This window comes from Lynx canadensis, chromosome B4 (assembly GCF_007474595.2).
Source record: "Lynx canadensis isolate LIC74 chromosome B4, mLynCan4.pri.v2, whole genome shotgun sequence".
Classification (NCBI taxonomy): Eukaryota; Metazoa; Chordata; class Mammalia; order Carnivora; family Felidae; genus Lynx; species Lynx canadensis.
In genome coordinates this window covers 121,640,363-121,656,914 of record NC_044309.1, presented here as the reverse complement: position 1 = coordinate 121,656,914, position 16,552 = coordinate 121,640,363, and the positions used below count along the sequence as shown (strand labels likewise).

General features: G+C 37.1%; 1 protein-coding gene across 1 annotated transcript in view; it reads left to right on the top strand.

Annotated features, from left to right (window-relative positions):
- GNPTAB (N-acetylglucosamine-1-phosphate transferase subunits alpha and beta) overlaps positions 1-8,035 on the top strand; it is an 86,877-nt gene extending 78,842 nt beyond the window's left edge. Inside the window, exon 21 of the mRNA XM_030323499.1 lies at positions 7,968-8,035. Within this exon, the coding sequence (XP_030179359.1) occupies positions 7,968-7,976 (9 nt within the window). The 3' untranslated portion in view covers positions 7,977-8,035. The remainder of the gene's footprint in view (positions 1-7,967) is intronic.
- The last annotated feature ends 8,517 nt before the right edge of the window (positions 8,036-16,552 follow it).

Sequence of the window (16,552 nt, the reverse complement as noted above, 5' to 3'; positions counted from 1 at the left end):
GGACTAAATGCGCCAACCAAAAGACATAGGGTATCAGAATGGATAAAAAAACAAGACCCATCTATTTGCTGTCTACAAGAGACTCATTTTAGACCTGAGGACACTTTCAGATTGAAAGTGAGGGGATGGAGAACTAGTTATCATGCCACTGGAAGTCAAAAGAAAGCTGGAGTAGCCATACTTATATCAGACAAACTAGACTTTAAATTAAAGGCTGTAACAAGAGATAAAGAAGGGCATTCTATAATAATCACAGGGTCTATCCATCAAGAAGAACTAACAATTATAAATGTCTATGCGCCGAATACGGGAGCCCCCAAATATATAAAAGAATTACTCACAAACATAAGCAACCTTATTGACAAGAAAGTGGTAATTGCAGGGGACTTTAATACCCCACTTACAACAATGGATAGATCATCTAGACACATGGTCAATAAAGAAACAAGGGCCCTGAATGATACATTGGATCAGATGGACTTGACAGATATATTTAGAACTCTGCATCCCAAAGCAACAGAATATACTTTCTTCTCGAGTGCACATGGAACATTCTCCAAGATAGATCATATACTGGGTCACAAAACAGCCCTTCATAAGTATACAAGAATTGAGATCATACCATGCATACTTTCGGACCACAATGCTATGAAGCTTGAAATCAACCACAGGAAAAAGTCTGGAAAACCTCCAAAAGCATGGAGGTTAAAGAACACCCTACTAAAGAATGAATGGGTCAACCAGGCAATTCGAGAAGAAATTAAAAAATATATGGAAACAAACAAAAATGAAAATACAACAATCCAAACGCTCTGGGATGCAGCGAAGGCAGTCCTGAGAGGAAAATACATTGCAATCCAGGCCTATCTCAAGAAACAAGAAAAATCCCAAATACAAAATCTAACAGCACACCTAAAGGAAATAGAAGCAGAGCAGCAAAGACACCCCAAACCCAGCAGAAGAAGAGAAATAATAATGATCAGAGCAGAAATAAACAATATAGAATCTAAAAAAACTGTAGAGCAGATCAACGAAACCAAGAGTTGGTTTTTTGAAAAAATAAACAAAATTGATAAACCTCTAGCTAGGCTTCTGAAAAAGAAAAGGGAAATGACCCAAATAGATAAAATCATGAATGAAAATGGAATTATTACAACCAATCCCTCAGAAATACAAGCAATTTCAGGGAATACTATGAAAAATTATATGCCAACAAACTGGACAACCTGGAAGAAATGGACAAATTCCTAAACACCCACACACTTCCAAAACTCAAACAGGAGGAAATAGAAAGCTTGAACAGACCCATAACCAGTGAAGAAATTAAATCGGTTATCAAAAATCTCCCAACAAATAAGAGTCCAGGACCAGATGGCTTCCCTGGGGAATTCTACCAGACATTTAAAGCAGAGATAATACCTATCCTTCTCAAGCTGTTCCAAAAAATAAAAAGGGAAGGAAAACTTCCAGACTCATTCTATGAAGCCAGTTATTACTTTGATTCCTAAACCAGGTAGAAACCCAGTAAAAAAAAGAGAACTACAGGCCAATATCCCTGATGAATATGGATGCAAAAATTCTCAATAAGATACTAGCAAATCGAATTCAACAGCTTATAAAAAGAATTATTCACCATGATCAACTGGGATTCATTCCTGGGATGCAGGGCTGGTTCAACATTCGCAAATCAATCAACGTGATACATCACACTAATAAAAGAAAAGATAAGAATCATATGATCCTGTCAATCGATGCAGAAAAAGCATTTGACAAAATTCAGCATCCTTTCTTAATAAAAACCCTCGAGAAAGTCGGGATAGAAGGAACATACTTAAACATCATAAAAACCATTTATGGAAAGCCCACAGCTAATATCATCCTCAATGGGGAAAAACTGAGAACTTTCCCCCTGAGATCAGGAACACGACAGGGATGTCCACTCTCACCGCTGTTGTTTAACATAGTGTTGGAAGTGCTAGCATCAGCAATCAGACAACAAAAGGAAATCAAAGGCATCAAAATTGGCAAAGATGAAGTCAAGCTTTCCCTATTTGCAGATGACATGATATTATACATGGAAAATCCGACAGACTCCACCAAAAGTCTGCTAGAACTGATACATGAATTCAGCAAAGTTGCAGGATACAAAATCAATGTACAGAAATCAGCTGCATTCTTATACACTAATAATGAAGCAACAGAAAGACAAATAAAGAAACTGATCCCATTCACAATTGCACCAAGAAGCATAAAATACCTAGGAATTAATCTAACCAAAGATGTACAAGATCTGTATGCTGAAAACTATAGAAAGCTTATGAAGGAAATTGAAGAAGATATATAAAGAAATGGAACCACATTCCGTGCTCATGGGTTGGAAGAATAAATATTGTTAAAATGTCAATACTACCCAAAGCTATCTACACATTCAATGCAATCCCAATCAAAATTGCACCAGCATTCTTCTCGAAGCTAGAACAAGCAATCCTAAAATTCATATGGAACCACAAAAGGCCCCAAATAGCCAAAGTAATTTTGAAGAAGGTGGCCAAAGCAGGAGGCATCACAATCAATGACTTTAGCCTCTACTACAAAGCTGTAATCATCAAGACAGCATGGTATTGGCACAAAAACAGACACATAGACCAATGGAATAGAATAGAAACCCCAGAACTAGACCCACAAAAGTATGGCCAACTAATCTTTGACAAAGCAGGAAAGAATATCCAATGGAAAAAAGACAGTCTCTTTAACAAATGGCGCTGGGAGAACTGGACAGCAACATGCAGAAGAATGAAATTAGACCACTTTCTTACACCATTCACAAAAATAAACTCAAAATGGATAAAGGACCTGAATGTGAGACAGGAAACCATCAAAACAGTAGAGGAGAAAGCAGGAAAAGACCTCTCTGATCTCAGCCGCAGCAATTTCTTACTTGACACATCCCCAAAGGCAAGGGAATTAAAAGCAAAAATGAACTATTGGGACCTCATGAAAATAAAAAGCTTCTGCACAGCAAAGGAAACAATCAACAAAACTAAAAGGCAACCAATGGAATAGGAAAAGATATTTGCAAATGACATATCGGAAAAAGGGCTAGTATCCAAAATCTATAAAGAGCTCACCAAACTCCACACCCGAAAAACAAATAACCCAGTGAAGAAATGGGCAGAAAACATGAATAGACACTTCTCTGAAGAAGACATCCAGATGGCCAACAGGCACATGAAAAGATCCTCAACACTGCTCCTCATCAGGGAAATACAAATCAAAACCACACTCAGATATCACCTCACACCAGTCAGAGCGGCCAAAATGAACAAATCAGGAGACTACAGATGCTGGCAAGGATGTGGAGAAACGGGAACCCTCTTGCACTGTTGATGGGAATGGAAACTGGTGCAGCCACTCTGGAAAACAATGTGGAGGTTTCTCAAAAAATTAAAAATAGACCTACCCTACGACCCAGCAGTAGCACTGCTAGGAATTTACCCAAGGGCTACAGGAGTACTGATGCATAGGGGCACTTGTACCCCAATGTTTATAGCAGCACTCTCAACAATAGCGAAATTGTGGAAAAAGCCTAAATGTCCATCAACTGATGAATGGATAAAGAAATTGTGGTTTATATACATAATGGAGTACTACGTGGCAATGAGAAAGAATGAAATATGGCCCTTTGTAGCAACCTGGATGGAACTGGAGAGTGTTATGCTAAGTGAAATAAGCCATACAGAGAAAGACAGATACCATATGTTTTCACTCTTATGTGGATCCTGAGAAACTTAACAGAAACCCATGGGGGAGGGGAAGGGGAAAAAAAAAAAAAAAGAGGTTAGTGGGAGAGATAGCCAAAACATAAGAGACTCTTAAAAACTGAGAATAAACTGAGGGTTGATGGGGGGTGGGAGGGAGGGGAGGGTAGGTGATGGGCATTGAAGAGGGCATCTTTTGGGATGAGCACTGGGTGTTGTATGGAATTTGACAATAAATTTCATATATTAAAAAAAATAAAAAATAAATAAATGTTAAAAAAATTAGAAAAAATTGATTATAATACAGTGAACCTTATAAAATTTTTATTGGAAAGATTCAAAGAAATGTTTGCAAAGCATCAGTACAGTATCTGCCACATAATACTCCCTAAATGGTTCACAATTATGGTTAGTATGGTTCACAATTGGTCCTACGTTGTCTTTCTGATCTGCTTTTCCTCCCCTGCCAGCCTCACCTCTGCCCACACTGTCAGCCACACTGCATTTTCCCAAACATGTTGTGCACTGTTATGCCTCTGTACCCTTGCAGATAATATTATTGGTTGACCTGTCTTTTCCTTGCTTATCTATCCATTAAACTCCTACTCCTACGTCAAGGTAGGAGTCCATCATCAGTCGTTCATCTAATGAGAAGTTTCCTAAGAGACTGACTATATCGCCTTAGTTCTTTAAAGCAATGAAAAAGGAACCAAGGGATGAAATATTTAGGCTTTCAAATGACCTTGACAAGATTCTACACCACTGGTTGCTAAAGAAAAGGAGAGGACATTTTGTCAGGAATCCAGGTAATTAGAATAAATGCGCAATGATATACATGGAGGAGTATTAATGTGGTCTTCTAAGAATTACCTGAGTTCACTGCAGCATTATTTGTAATAGCCAAGATATGGACACCTAACTGTCCACTGATGGACATACAATGGAATGTATACAATGGAATACTGTTCAGACATAAAAGGAAGGAAATCTTGCTATTTGTTAACAACATGGATGGACCTTGAGAGTATCATGCTAAGTGAGATATCAGAGAAAGACAAATATCATATGGTGTTACTTATATGTAGAATATGGAAAACAAAACTCATAGGTACAGAGAACAGACTGGTGGTTATCAGAGGGGAAGTGGTTTGGATGGGTGAAAAGGGTGAAGGGAGTCAATTACATAGTGACAGTAACTAGACTTACTGTGGAGATCACTTTGTACTATATGCAAATATCAAACTGTTATCCATCTAAAACTAATATGTTGTTATATGCGAATTTTATCTGGGACTTTAGGCAATCAAAGTGTGATCAAACTCAATAAAACCCTGAAGCCTTTGTTTGCCAAATTTAGATACAAGTGGTAAAATATATGGCTAAAAATAGGAAAAAGTTTGCAGAGTTTAATTGCAAATTAAGGCGGATACAAAAGTCAAAAAATATTTTTAAATTATCCAGGGGAAAATCCATTTATGCACAGAAAAAATGAAATACCTAAAATTTAATTGTGTATTATCTCTTGGTAGTGAGATTACAAGTGAATTTCATTTCCTTCATAATTATCTTCTAAAAGTTGTTTTACAATGAATATTTATTACTTTTTAAACTAAGATAACAATTTAACAATAAATTTTAGGTAAAATTTTAATGACCCATATTAAATGCTTACTGGGAAGTAGAATGCGTTTTATTAGCTAACTAAAGAGAAAGCTAACTTTGAAAATCCATAAAATACCCTTGGTTCCATTTTAGGAGACTGTGTAATGAATGAAACAGTCATTCCAATCCTTATGTTTTTATTTAGTTGGATAAGGATTAAAATTTGAAACTTGAATATAAAGGAATTCTCATTTGGAGCTAGAAAAGCCAAAAGAGGACATAATCTAATCTTGGCTATTCAGAGGGCAGGTAATTCATTCATATCTTTTGTTTCTTATTTCCTTTCTGTTTTTCACATCATTAAGTTTCCTAACGTTTGAAAAAATAAGGCACTGGTGTTAGTAAGACACGAGATGGAGATGTTGAGCTGTTCTTGTTAATGTGGCAAATCACACCGGTGGTTCCAAACTTTCATCCAGGTATGAGAATTACCTGGAGAACTATTTAAAATGCAAATTCCCAGTCCCCACCCACAGAGTTATTCATTTGTTAGGCCTTACATGGGGCTTAAGAATCTTCATTTTAACACTCCTCTACCCATCCCACCCCCCTACCACAACATGTCCCCACTTCATCCTCTGCAAGTGATCCTGACATAGCCTGGCCCATAAACCACACTTTGAGAAACTCTTATATTTGAAGCCACAGGTATATATGAAAACATTTAGAGAAAGAATACAAATTGAGAACTGAGAAAAACCAAGTTCTGGGGAACTACAACATCTGAGGGTCCACTGAAGAAGGAGGAGTTATCAAAGATACTGAGAAGTTGCCAGAATGAGAAGAGAATAAGAGAAGCCAAAGGAAGACAAGGAGGGAAAAAAAGTAGCTAAAAGTTTTGCCTGTTGTTGAGAGGCAAATGAGATGAGGACCAGAGAACATCCCTTTGACATGGAGGTCACTGGTCACTTTAGAGTGAGCACCAATTTAAAGAGGAAAGGGCCAAAGGTGGTTGGGGTATTTTAAAGGGTATATGGAAGCAGAGGAATTTGAGGCAATAAGCTTAGATAATTCTTTCTTGAATCTGGAATGCTAAAAGGAAGGCATAGGGGACTAACAGTTTGTTTGGAAATAAGGCCCAGGAATTTAAATTGTGGAGAGATTTGAGTATTTGTAAATGTTAATGGGAAGGGATAGAGCAGATAAAGGGAAAGAAACAATGGCTAATGTAAGATTCTTGGAGCACAAGAGGCCATGGAATTCAGAACACAGGACGAACATCTCTAGTCTAAGAGGAGGAAAGAATGGACACAGATGTAGGTAGGTTGTAGCTTTCATGGAAAAATTTTGGAGGTTTCAGTGTGAAATATTCCCTCAGAAAAAAAAGGAGGAGGGTTAAGTACTAAGTGAAAGAGGGGTGACAGTGTTGAAGGCTGAGTAGAGTAGAAAAGGCTTTAAAATGGTAATTGGGGACAATGAATTGCTACAGGGAAATGGGAGAATCTAGGGCAATGTTGAGGGCCCAACTGAGGCTAGAACTCATAAATAAAAGTGCTACAAGTTTGCTCCTTTGGTTAATTTGGTTAATTTGGTTAATTTTCCCCAGAGGCACTGGAGCAAGGGTAGGTAGTACAAAGAAAGGCAATTGGCTGTTTGCAGAAATAACATTTTGCCATACAAATGTAGTGAAAGCACAGGTTGTTATTTGCAAAAGACTGACTAAAATGATGGAATTTGAATCAAAGACAAAAGGAGGGCCAATGGAAAAAGGAAAAGTAAAACAGTAACGGACTGAAAGTCTGGATGAGACTGGCAGGTTATAGTTATATATATATATATATATATATATATATATATATATATATATATATATCTGTTATAGTGGAAACAGATGAGACTAAGCTGGAGAGGTAGGAGGTATTGATTGGTGTGAGGGTAAGATATCTGACAGGAATTTTGAGGGTAGAACAGCTTCATGTGTGGCCATAAGAGTTGGGGGACTTTGAATGGAGTCTTTGAATGGAGTGCAGGGCCAGGTCATTTTAGATGAGGACCTTAAGGAACTGAGAGGTCAAAGGATGAGGGCATGAGTCAAGGTGAGAAGATTGTGCCAAACATCACCGTGTTCAGTAAATGAACAGGGAGACCAAGAAGGATATCAAGGATGCTTGGGATATCTGCCTAAAAGATTAACTTTCCAAATTGTGCTCTTTATTCTAGCTGTGATTGCAAAATTATTAACTAGTTATGTATAATTTTATTCTTTTCAAACCTTCTAAGGAGGGTCCTTTGTTTTGGTGACTGCAGTTACAGGGTGAATACAACAGAAGCATGAGAAACTTATCTTGTTTACTAAAGAAAGTAATAGAGTGACCCAAAAGGGAAGATCCAAGGCAACGGGAAAAAGGAAAACTTGGCAAGAGGTGTAGTGGGGAAGCAAGCAAGAGAGATAGTGGGAGAGAACGGATAGCTGCTATGAGGCCCTCTTATGCGGACTTGGAGGGAAAGAGCTCCCTGGTTAAAGAGATGTCTAGGAAGTTGTTCTGTTTGATATGCAAAGTGTCACCTGACTAAACTTAATAAAATCGTATCATTTGCCTATTACAGGTGCAATGAGATGGGACATGTGAGAGAATGGCCTCAAGACTGTGAGGGGCGCCTGGGTGGCTCAGTCGGTTAAGCAACCAACTTCAGCTCAGGTCATGATCTCCTGCTCTGTGAGTTCTAGCCCTGCGTCGGGCTCTGTGCTGACAGCTCAGAGCCTGGAGCCTGCTTCAGATCCTGTGTCTCCCTCTCTCTCTGGCCCTCCCCCGTTCATGCTCTGTCTCTGTCTCAAAAATAAATAAACGTTAAAAAAATTAAAAAAAAAAAAAAGACTGTGAGAGCAGTAACTACCACAGGGTCCTTTCAAACCAGCCTATGCAAGCAGTCTTGCTTTTGTTTACCTGTGGGCTTCTTAGGTCTTTTTTTGAGAACTACTTCCTTAAAGACTCAGAATGACCTGTAACATTTTATGTTCTAAGTAACTCTTATTTTTGAAAAAAAAAAACTCATATTTTCTATCCCTAAATCTGCATTTGTTAATAAAACATCAATTTTTATGATTAAAATTTTCTATGTTATTTAATATGTCTGGCACTGGTAGGCACTCACATGTTTGATATTCAGGAAATAGTATACCAGTGACTCAACAAGTACCCATTATAATATTAGTAATGTTGATAACTTGTATTTACTGAGTACTTGATATATACTATTGAGTGCTTACTAAGAATTTTTATGCCTTATTTCACTTTTTAAAATCCAAGCTTCTATGAGATAAATACTATTATTTTTATTCCCCCTATGTTAGTGAAGACTAACAGGTTTAGAGAGGTCAAGTAATTTGCCCAAGGTCTCATGGTTAACAAGTGGAAGAGCCTAATTTAATTTTGTTCTGTACTTTCATGTCATGTTTTAAACCATTTTTATTAATTTCTCCTTGAATAACACTATACTTGCTGTTAGGTGTGAACATGTGACTGATTTTCTAGGTGATAAAATGTAAGCAGAAATAATGTGTGTCACTTCCAGGTCTAGCCCATAAAAACTTTCTACCTGGTGCTCCTCCCCATTCTTTTCCTATTTAGCTGGCTGGGATAGAGACCACTTCTGTGGCAACTCTGAAAGCCACAAGTTGAAGATGGCAGAGTTTCCATCAGTTTGGGTCCCTAAATGCCTGCATACATGAAAGCTGCCCTGAGGACCTATTTACTTTCCCAGTATAGTTATAGTAGAAATAACTTTTTTTTTTAGTCATTATACATACTTGGTTTTATTTGTTGCAGTAATAGTCTACCCTAGCTAATGCAAACTGGGTTAAAAAAAATTCAGTTATGCACTTTTGTATCATTCAGAATTGTATTTGCTTGCATTTCACATAGTGATTTAACCAAATATATAATTGCCCACACTGTAGCAGAGATACAGGGAGGTGCAAAATAGAAAACAAAGGTTTGTAATAACTTATTTGCAGAGATGAATACAATAATGCCTGTGTCCCTGTAAGTATAGATTTATGCTGCTTCTCCCACCAAGAGGGAGAATTTATTTCTTCACTCTTTGAAGCTGGGCTTGGTCGTTTGAATAATTTTGGGACATGGGACAAATGCAGAAGTTTGAAAATGATTGTGCCTTGGGGCTTGCTCTCTTTTGGCTTCAGTTAGAACCTAGGAACTGATGTGGATGGGCTTGAACTAGCTTCCTGGAGAGCCCACTTTGAGAAAAACTGAAATACCCCAGCCAACAGCCTACATGTTCCCAAACATTATAGCATCAAACAAAAATGGGTATGTACAATGGGATACACATGAAATATAAAAGGATGTAGAAAGTTTAAAAGTAAACACATGAGAAAAGATATCCTGGATAAATACTGAAGAAACATGAGGACATTTTATTAATATTAAACAAAATAGAATTTAAGACAAAGAGCATTATTAAGGTCACTACATAATGATTAAAGTTTCAACTGACAGAAAGATGAATTCTAAACATATATGTACCTAATTAAGTGTCTTCAAAATACAAAAATCAAAAATTGACAGCACTATAAGGGAAATTTACAAATCCACTATTGATGTAGAATATTTTAACACATATCCAATAATTCTTCCATTATTCCTAGACCAAGGAGACAAAGATATCAGCAAGGTCATAAAAGATTTGAATGACACGATTAGTGAACTTGATTGAATGGACATATCTAGAACTCAACATCTCTAAATTAGACTTACTCATTCTTATTAAGCACACGTAGAATAATTTTTATGAAGTTTATTTATATATTTTGAGAGACAGAGGGAGAGAGAGAGAGAGCAAATGAGGGAGGGTCAGAGAGAGAGGGAGAAAGAGAGAATCCCAAGAAGGCTCCACACTGTCAGCTCAGAGCCGATATAGGCCTCGAACTCACAAACCATAATATCACGACCTGAGCCGAAAACAAGACTTGGATGCTTAACTGACTGAACCACCCAGGCTCCCCTAGAATAATTTTTTAAATGGACCTTGTGCTAAGTCATAAAGCAAGTGGTAACACATTTCAAATCACAGGTATGATCCAGATTATAGGTATCAAGTTAGAATATTTCAATAAAAAAGATAAAACTGAAGAACTACATTTGTTTAAAAGTCTAAAAACATACTAGGTAACTCATGAGTCAAAGAAGAACTCATAACGGAAATTTTAAAATACTTAGCACCGGATAGTAATGAAAATACTGCCTATCACAACTTGTGGGATTCAGCTAACGGGCACATAGAGAGAAATTTATCCTCTCAAATGAATATACTGGAAAAGAAGCCTTGAAAATAAACAAGTTAATGATCCAACAGAAAAAGTTAGAAAGAGACCAACAAAAGAAAATAGAAATAAGGAAATAATAAATAGCAAAAATTAATGAAAGAAAACTAAGATTTAATAGAAAAGATCAATAAAATATAAAAGTTATTTTTTTAAGCCTGGTGATGTTTAAAAACCAAGGAAAGATTTAGGAGAGAATTTGGCATATGGAGGTTAATGGTGACCCCCTGAACGTGAATCTCTCCACACATCCTCTCTGAGAACCATAAGATAACAAAAGAGTGAAAATAAAATCATACACAACCCATACCTTCAGCATTACCAGGAGACAGAGAATACAATGAACTTCTCTAAGTAGAGAAACGACAAATTCCAACAGAGCTTGTGCCATTGCTGCGAGCCCAGGTATAAGTACAGGTACAGGTATAAGTCTGCGCAGGGGAGGCATAAAAGACTACACAAAAGTGGGCTGGGGAGCATAACACGTAGATGAAACAAGATAGAATAACGTCGAGCAAGACAAAGTCTAATACTAAGAGCCAAAATACAGAACACAGGCCTAGGATTTGGTAGTTCATGGTACCAGCTAGGTTTTGAAGGTAAGCATGACCCAGTAGTGGTGGCAGCCTCAGGGCCCCATTGCTTCCAGAGAGAATCAGATAATAAAGAAGGGGTGGTGACCCTTGGAGATACCAGAAAGTTAGAAGGGTATAATTAAACATCCTGCAGAAGCAAAAGCTAAACAAGTCACCTAACCAAACCTCCTCATTCCCACGTTATTATCACTTAAAGAAACTGCACTTCATTATACTGACAGAAGAAGGTGCTCTTGAGCTAGAAACACCATCCACAAAAAACAAAGAAACCCCAGGAATAGGGGAAAACAAAAACAAAACAAAAACAATCCAACTCCACACAAAACTCAAACCAAAAAAATCCCAAAACAGACAGGAACAGGGAGGAAATAATACCGCAGAAATTTAAAAATCTAAGTAGACTACTCTATACATCTCTATGTATATGTTTACAAAACTAAATGACATCAAGAATTACTTAGAAAAAGACAGTTTACTATAACTGACCTTAATAAAGACAAGTGTTTAAAATGACCAATTTCCATAAGAGAAATCAAGAAAACTATCAAGGAGCTACTTCGCATGACATCACGAGGCTCAGATTTTACAAAGAAATTTACAAAAAAAGCATTTAGAACCAAAGAATCCCAACACAGTTGTTTCAGAGCATAGAAAATGAAGGAAAACTTCTAAATTCTTTTTATGAAGCAAGTATAACATGATCTAAACCTGATAATTGCAGCAACATAAAAGATAATTATAAAATAATATTCCTTATGAATGTTAATGCAGAAAACCTGATCAGACTTCAATATTACAAGAAGAAAATACCACACCATGGCCAAGTAAGATTTATTCTAAGAATACGGAGATGAAGTAATATTAGCAAACATTTTAATATAATTTATATTAATAGGCATAAGGAAAAAATTGTATGATTATCTTGATGGATGCTTGAAAGAGCCTCTAACAAAATCTAACACTCATTTTAAATAAAAATACAGTTGTAAAGTCATCATCTTAATAATGGGAAAATAGCTGAGGCATTCTTACTAAGGTAAAGAACAACACAAAATGCCCACCACCTCCACTACTATTTAACTATTTGACACTGTTTTAACTACTATTTAACCATTTGACACTGTTTTCGCTAATGAAAGAGTCAAGAGAAAATAAAGACAGGAATCAGAAGAAATAAAATGCTCTCTATTTACAGATGTCATGAAAAATACCTGGAGATCTCTAAAGACTCAGTGAATAAACTCACTCAAACGTGAAAAGAATTCTGCAAGGTGGCAGGACATAAAAGTAACATGCAAAACCCAAAAGCCTTCATATACACAAAAGATAATCTGTTAGGTTATACAATGAAAGAGGAAATAAATTTCACTTATACTAGCAACAAAAAAGACAACATATTTAGGAACACACAACAAGAAACATTCAAAACCTACATTAAAATACTTTAAAATACTTCTTAAAGACACAAAAGTATACTTAAACTAGTGGAAAGACATTCCTTGTTCTTTGTTGGAACATTTTAACATCATTAAGATTTCATTTTTTTCCTAAGTAAATTTGTAAGTGTAATGCGATCCCAATAAAAAACCAAGGTTTTTCTGAAACAGGAAGAAACAGAAAACTTGGAACAGACTGATAACCAGCAAAGTAATTGAATCAGTAATCAAAAAATTCCAAAGAAACAGAAGTCCAGGGCCGGATGCCTTTGCAGGCAAATTGAACCAAATATTGAAAGAAGAGTTAATACCAAATTCTTCTCAAACTATTCAAAAAAATAAGGAAGGAAAACTTCCAAATTCATTCTACGAGGCCAGCATGACCCTGATACCTAAACCAGAGACTCCACTCAAAAAGAGAACTAAAGGCCAAATCCCTAATGAACATGGCTGCAAAAATTCTCAGTACTAGCAAACCAAATCCAACAATACATTAAAGAAATTACCACGATCAAGTGGGATTTATTCCTGGGTTGCAAACATGGTTCAATATTTACAAATCAATCAATACACCACATTAATAAAAGAAAGGACAAGAACCATATGGGCAGAGTGGCTCAATTGGTTAAGCATCCAACTCTTTTTTTTTTTTTTAATTATTTTTTTTACATTTATTTATTTTTGAGAGACGGAGTGAGACAAAGTGAGAGTGGGAGAGGGGCAAAGAGAGAGGGAGACCCAGAATCCAAAGCAGGCTCCAGGCTCCGAGCTGTCAGCACAGAGCCCAACACAGGACTCAAACCCACAAACCATGAGATCATGACCTGGGCCGAAGTTGGACGCTTAACTGACTGAGCCACCCAGGCGCCCCATAAGCATCCAACTCTTGATTTTAGCTTGGGTCATGATCTCATGGTTCATGGGATCGGGCCCCGAGTCAGGCTTTGTACTGACAGCATGGAGCCTGCTTCATATTCTCTTTCTTTCCCTCTCTGACCGTCCCTCACTTGCACGTTCTCTCTCTCTCTCAAACAAACTTAAAAGAAAAAAGAAGAATCATATGATCATTACAATAGATGCAGAAAAAACATTTGACAAAGTACAGTATCCATTCATGGTAAAAACCCTCAACAAAGCAGGTTTAGAGGGAACATACCTCAACATAATAAAGGCCAGATATGAAAAACCCGCAGCTAATATCATCCTCAATGGGGAAAAACTGAGAGCTTTTTCTCTATGGCCAGGAACAAGGCAGGGATGTTTACTCTCACCACTGTTATTGAATATTATACTGGAAGTCCTAAGCACAGCAATCAGAAAACAAAAATATATAAAAGACATCCAAATTGGAAAGTAAGAAGTCAAACTTTCACTATTTGTAGATGACATGATATTCTATATAGAAAACTGAAAGACTCCACCAAAAAAATTGCTAGGACTGATACACAAATTTAGTAAAGTCGCCACATACAAAACATATAGAGAAATCTGTTGTGTTTCTATACAACAATAATGAAGCAGCAGAAAGAGAAATTAAGGAATCAATCCCATTTACAACTGCACCAAAACCAGTAAGATACCTAGGAATAAACCTAACCAAAGAAGTGAAAGACTTGTACTCTGAAAACTATAAAACACTGATGAAAGAAATTGAAGATGACACACAAAAAAATGGAAAAACATTCCATGCTCATGGATTTGAAGAATATTATTAAAATGTCTATACTACCCAAAGCAATCTACACATTTAATTCAATCCCTATCGAAATACCAACAGCATTTTTCCCAGAGTTAGAACAAACAATCCTAAAAAATTGTATGGAACCACAAAAGACCCCAAATATCCAAATAAACCTTGAAAAAGAAAAGCAAAGCTGGAGGCATCACAATTCTGAACTTCAAGTTATATTATGAAGCTGTAGTAATCAAAACAGTATGGTACTGGCACAAAAACAGACACATAGATCAATGGAACAAAATAGATAACCCAGAAATGAACCCACAACTCTTGGGTCAATCTTCAAGAAAGCAGGAAAGAATATGTATATATAATGGAAAAAAGAGTCTCTTCAACAAATGGTATTGGGAAAACTGGACAGCAATATGCAAAAGAATGAAACTAGACCACTTTCTTACACCAACACAAAAATAAATTCAAAATGGATGAAAGACCTAAAGGTGAGACTTGAAACCATAAAAATCCTATAGAAGAACATAGGCAGTAACCTCTTTGACACTGGCCATAGCAAATTCTTTCTATATATGTCTCCTGAGACCAGGGAAACAAAAGCAAAAAGAAACTATTGGGATTTCATCAAAATAAAAACCTTTGGCAAAGTGAAGGAAACAATCCACAAAACCAGAAGACAAACTACAGAATGGGAGAAGATATTTGCAAACAACATATCTGATAAAGAGTATCCAAAATATATAAAGAACTTATAAAACTCAAAGCCCACAAAATTAATAATCCAATTTAAAAATGGACCATGGGGCACCTGGGTGGCGCAGTCGGTTAAGCGTCTGACTTCAGCCAGGTCACGATCTCTCGGTCCGTGAGTTCGAGCCCCGCGTCAGGCTCTGGGCTGATGGCTCAGAGCCTGGAGCCTGTTTCTGATTCTGTGTCTCCCTCTCTCTCTGCCCCTCCCCCGTTCATGCTCTGTCTCTCTCTGTCCCAAAAATAAATAAACGTTGAAAAAAAAAATTAAAAAAAAAAAAAATGGACCAAAGGGGTGCCTGGGTGGCTCAGTTGGTTAAGGGGCCAACTTCGGCCCAGGTCATGATCTCCCAGTTCGTGAGTTTGAGCCCCGCATTGGGCTGTGTGCTGACAGCTCAGAGCCTGGAGCTGCCTTCAGATTCTGTGTCTCCCTCTCTCTCTCTCTCTCTCTCTCAAAAATAAATAAAGATTTAAGAAATAAATAAAAAATAAGTAAATGGGCCAAAGACATGAAAAACATTTTTCCAAAAAAGACATACAGATGGCCAACAGACATATGAAAAGATACTCAGTATCACTGATCATCAGGGAAATGCAAAGCAAAATCACAAGGAGATATCACCTCACACCTGTCAGAATGGCTAACATCAACAACACAGGAAGCAACAGGTGTTGGCAATCATGTAGAGAAAGCAGAACCCTCTTGCACTGTTGGTGGGAATGCAAACTGGTGCAGCCACTCTGGAAAACAGGATGGAGGTTCCTCAAAAAGTTAAAATAGAGCTATCTATGATCCAGTAATTGCACTACTATGTACCCAAAGAATACAAAAATACTAATTCTAAGGGATACATGCACCCTGATGTTTATAGCAGCATTATATACAATAGCTAAATTATGGAAGCAGCTGGACTGTCCATCAACTGATGAATGGATAAAGTAAATGTGGTATAGGGGCATCTGGGTGGCTCAGTCGGTCAGGTATCCCACTCCTGATTTTGGCTCAGGTCATGATCTCACAGTTGTGAGATCAAGACCCAAGACCCACATCAGGCTCCATGCTGGGTGTGGAGTCTGCTTAAGATATTCTCTCTCTCTCCCTTAAAAAAATGTGCCAATATAATATATACATATTACTCAGCCATAAAAAAGAATGAAATCTTGCCATCTGCAATGTCATACAATTAAGTGAAATATTCAGAAAAAGACAAAGCCATATGATTTCACTCATGCAGGATTTAAGAAACAAAACAAATGAGCAAAGGGGAAAGAAAAGACACAGGGAGGCAAACCAAGAAACAGACTCTTAACTATAGAGAATAAACTGCTGGTTACCAGAGGGGAGGTTGGTGGGGGGATGGGTAAAATAGATGATGGGGATT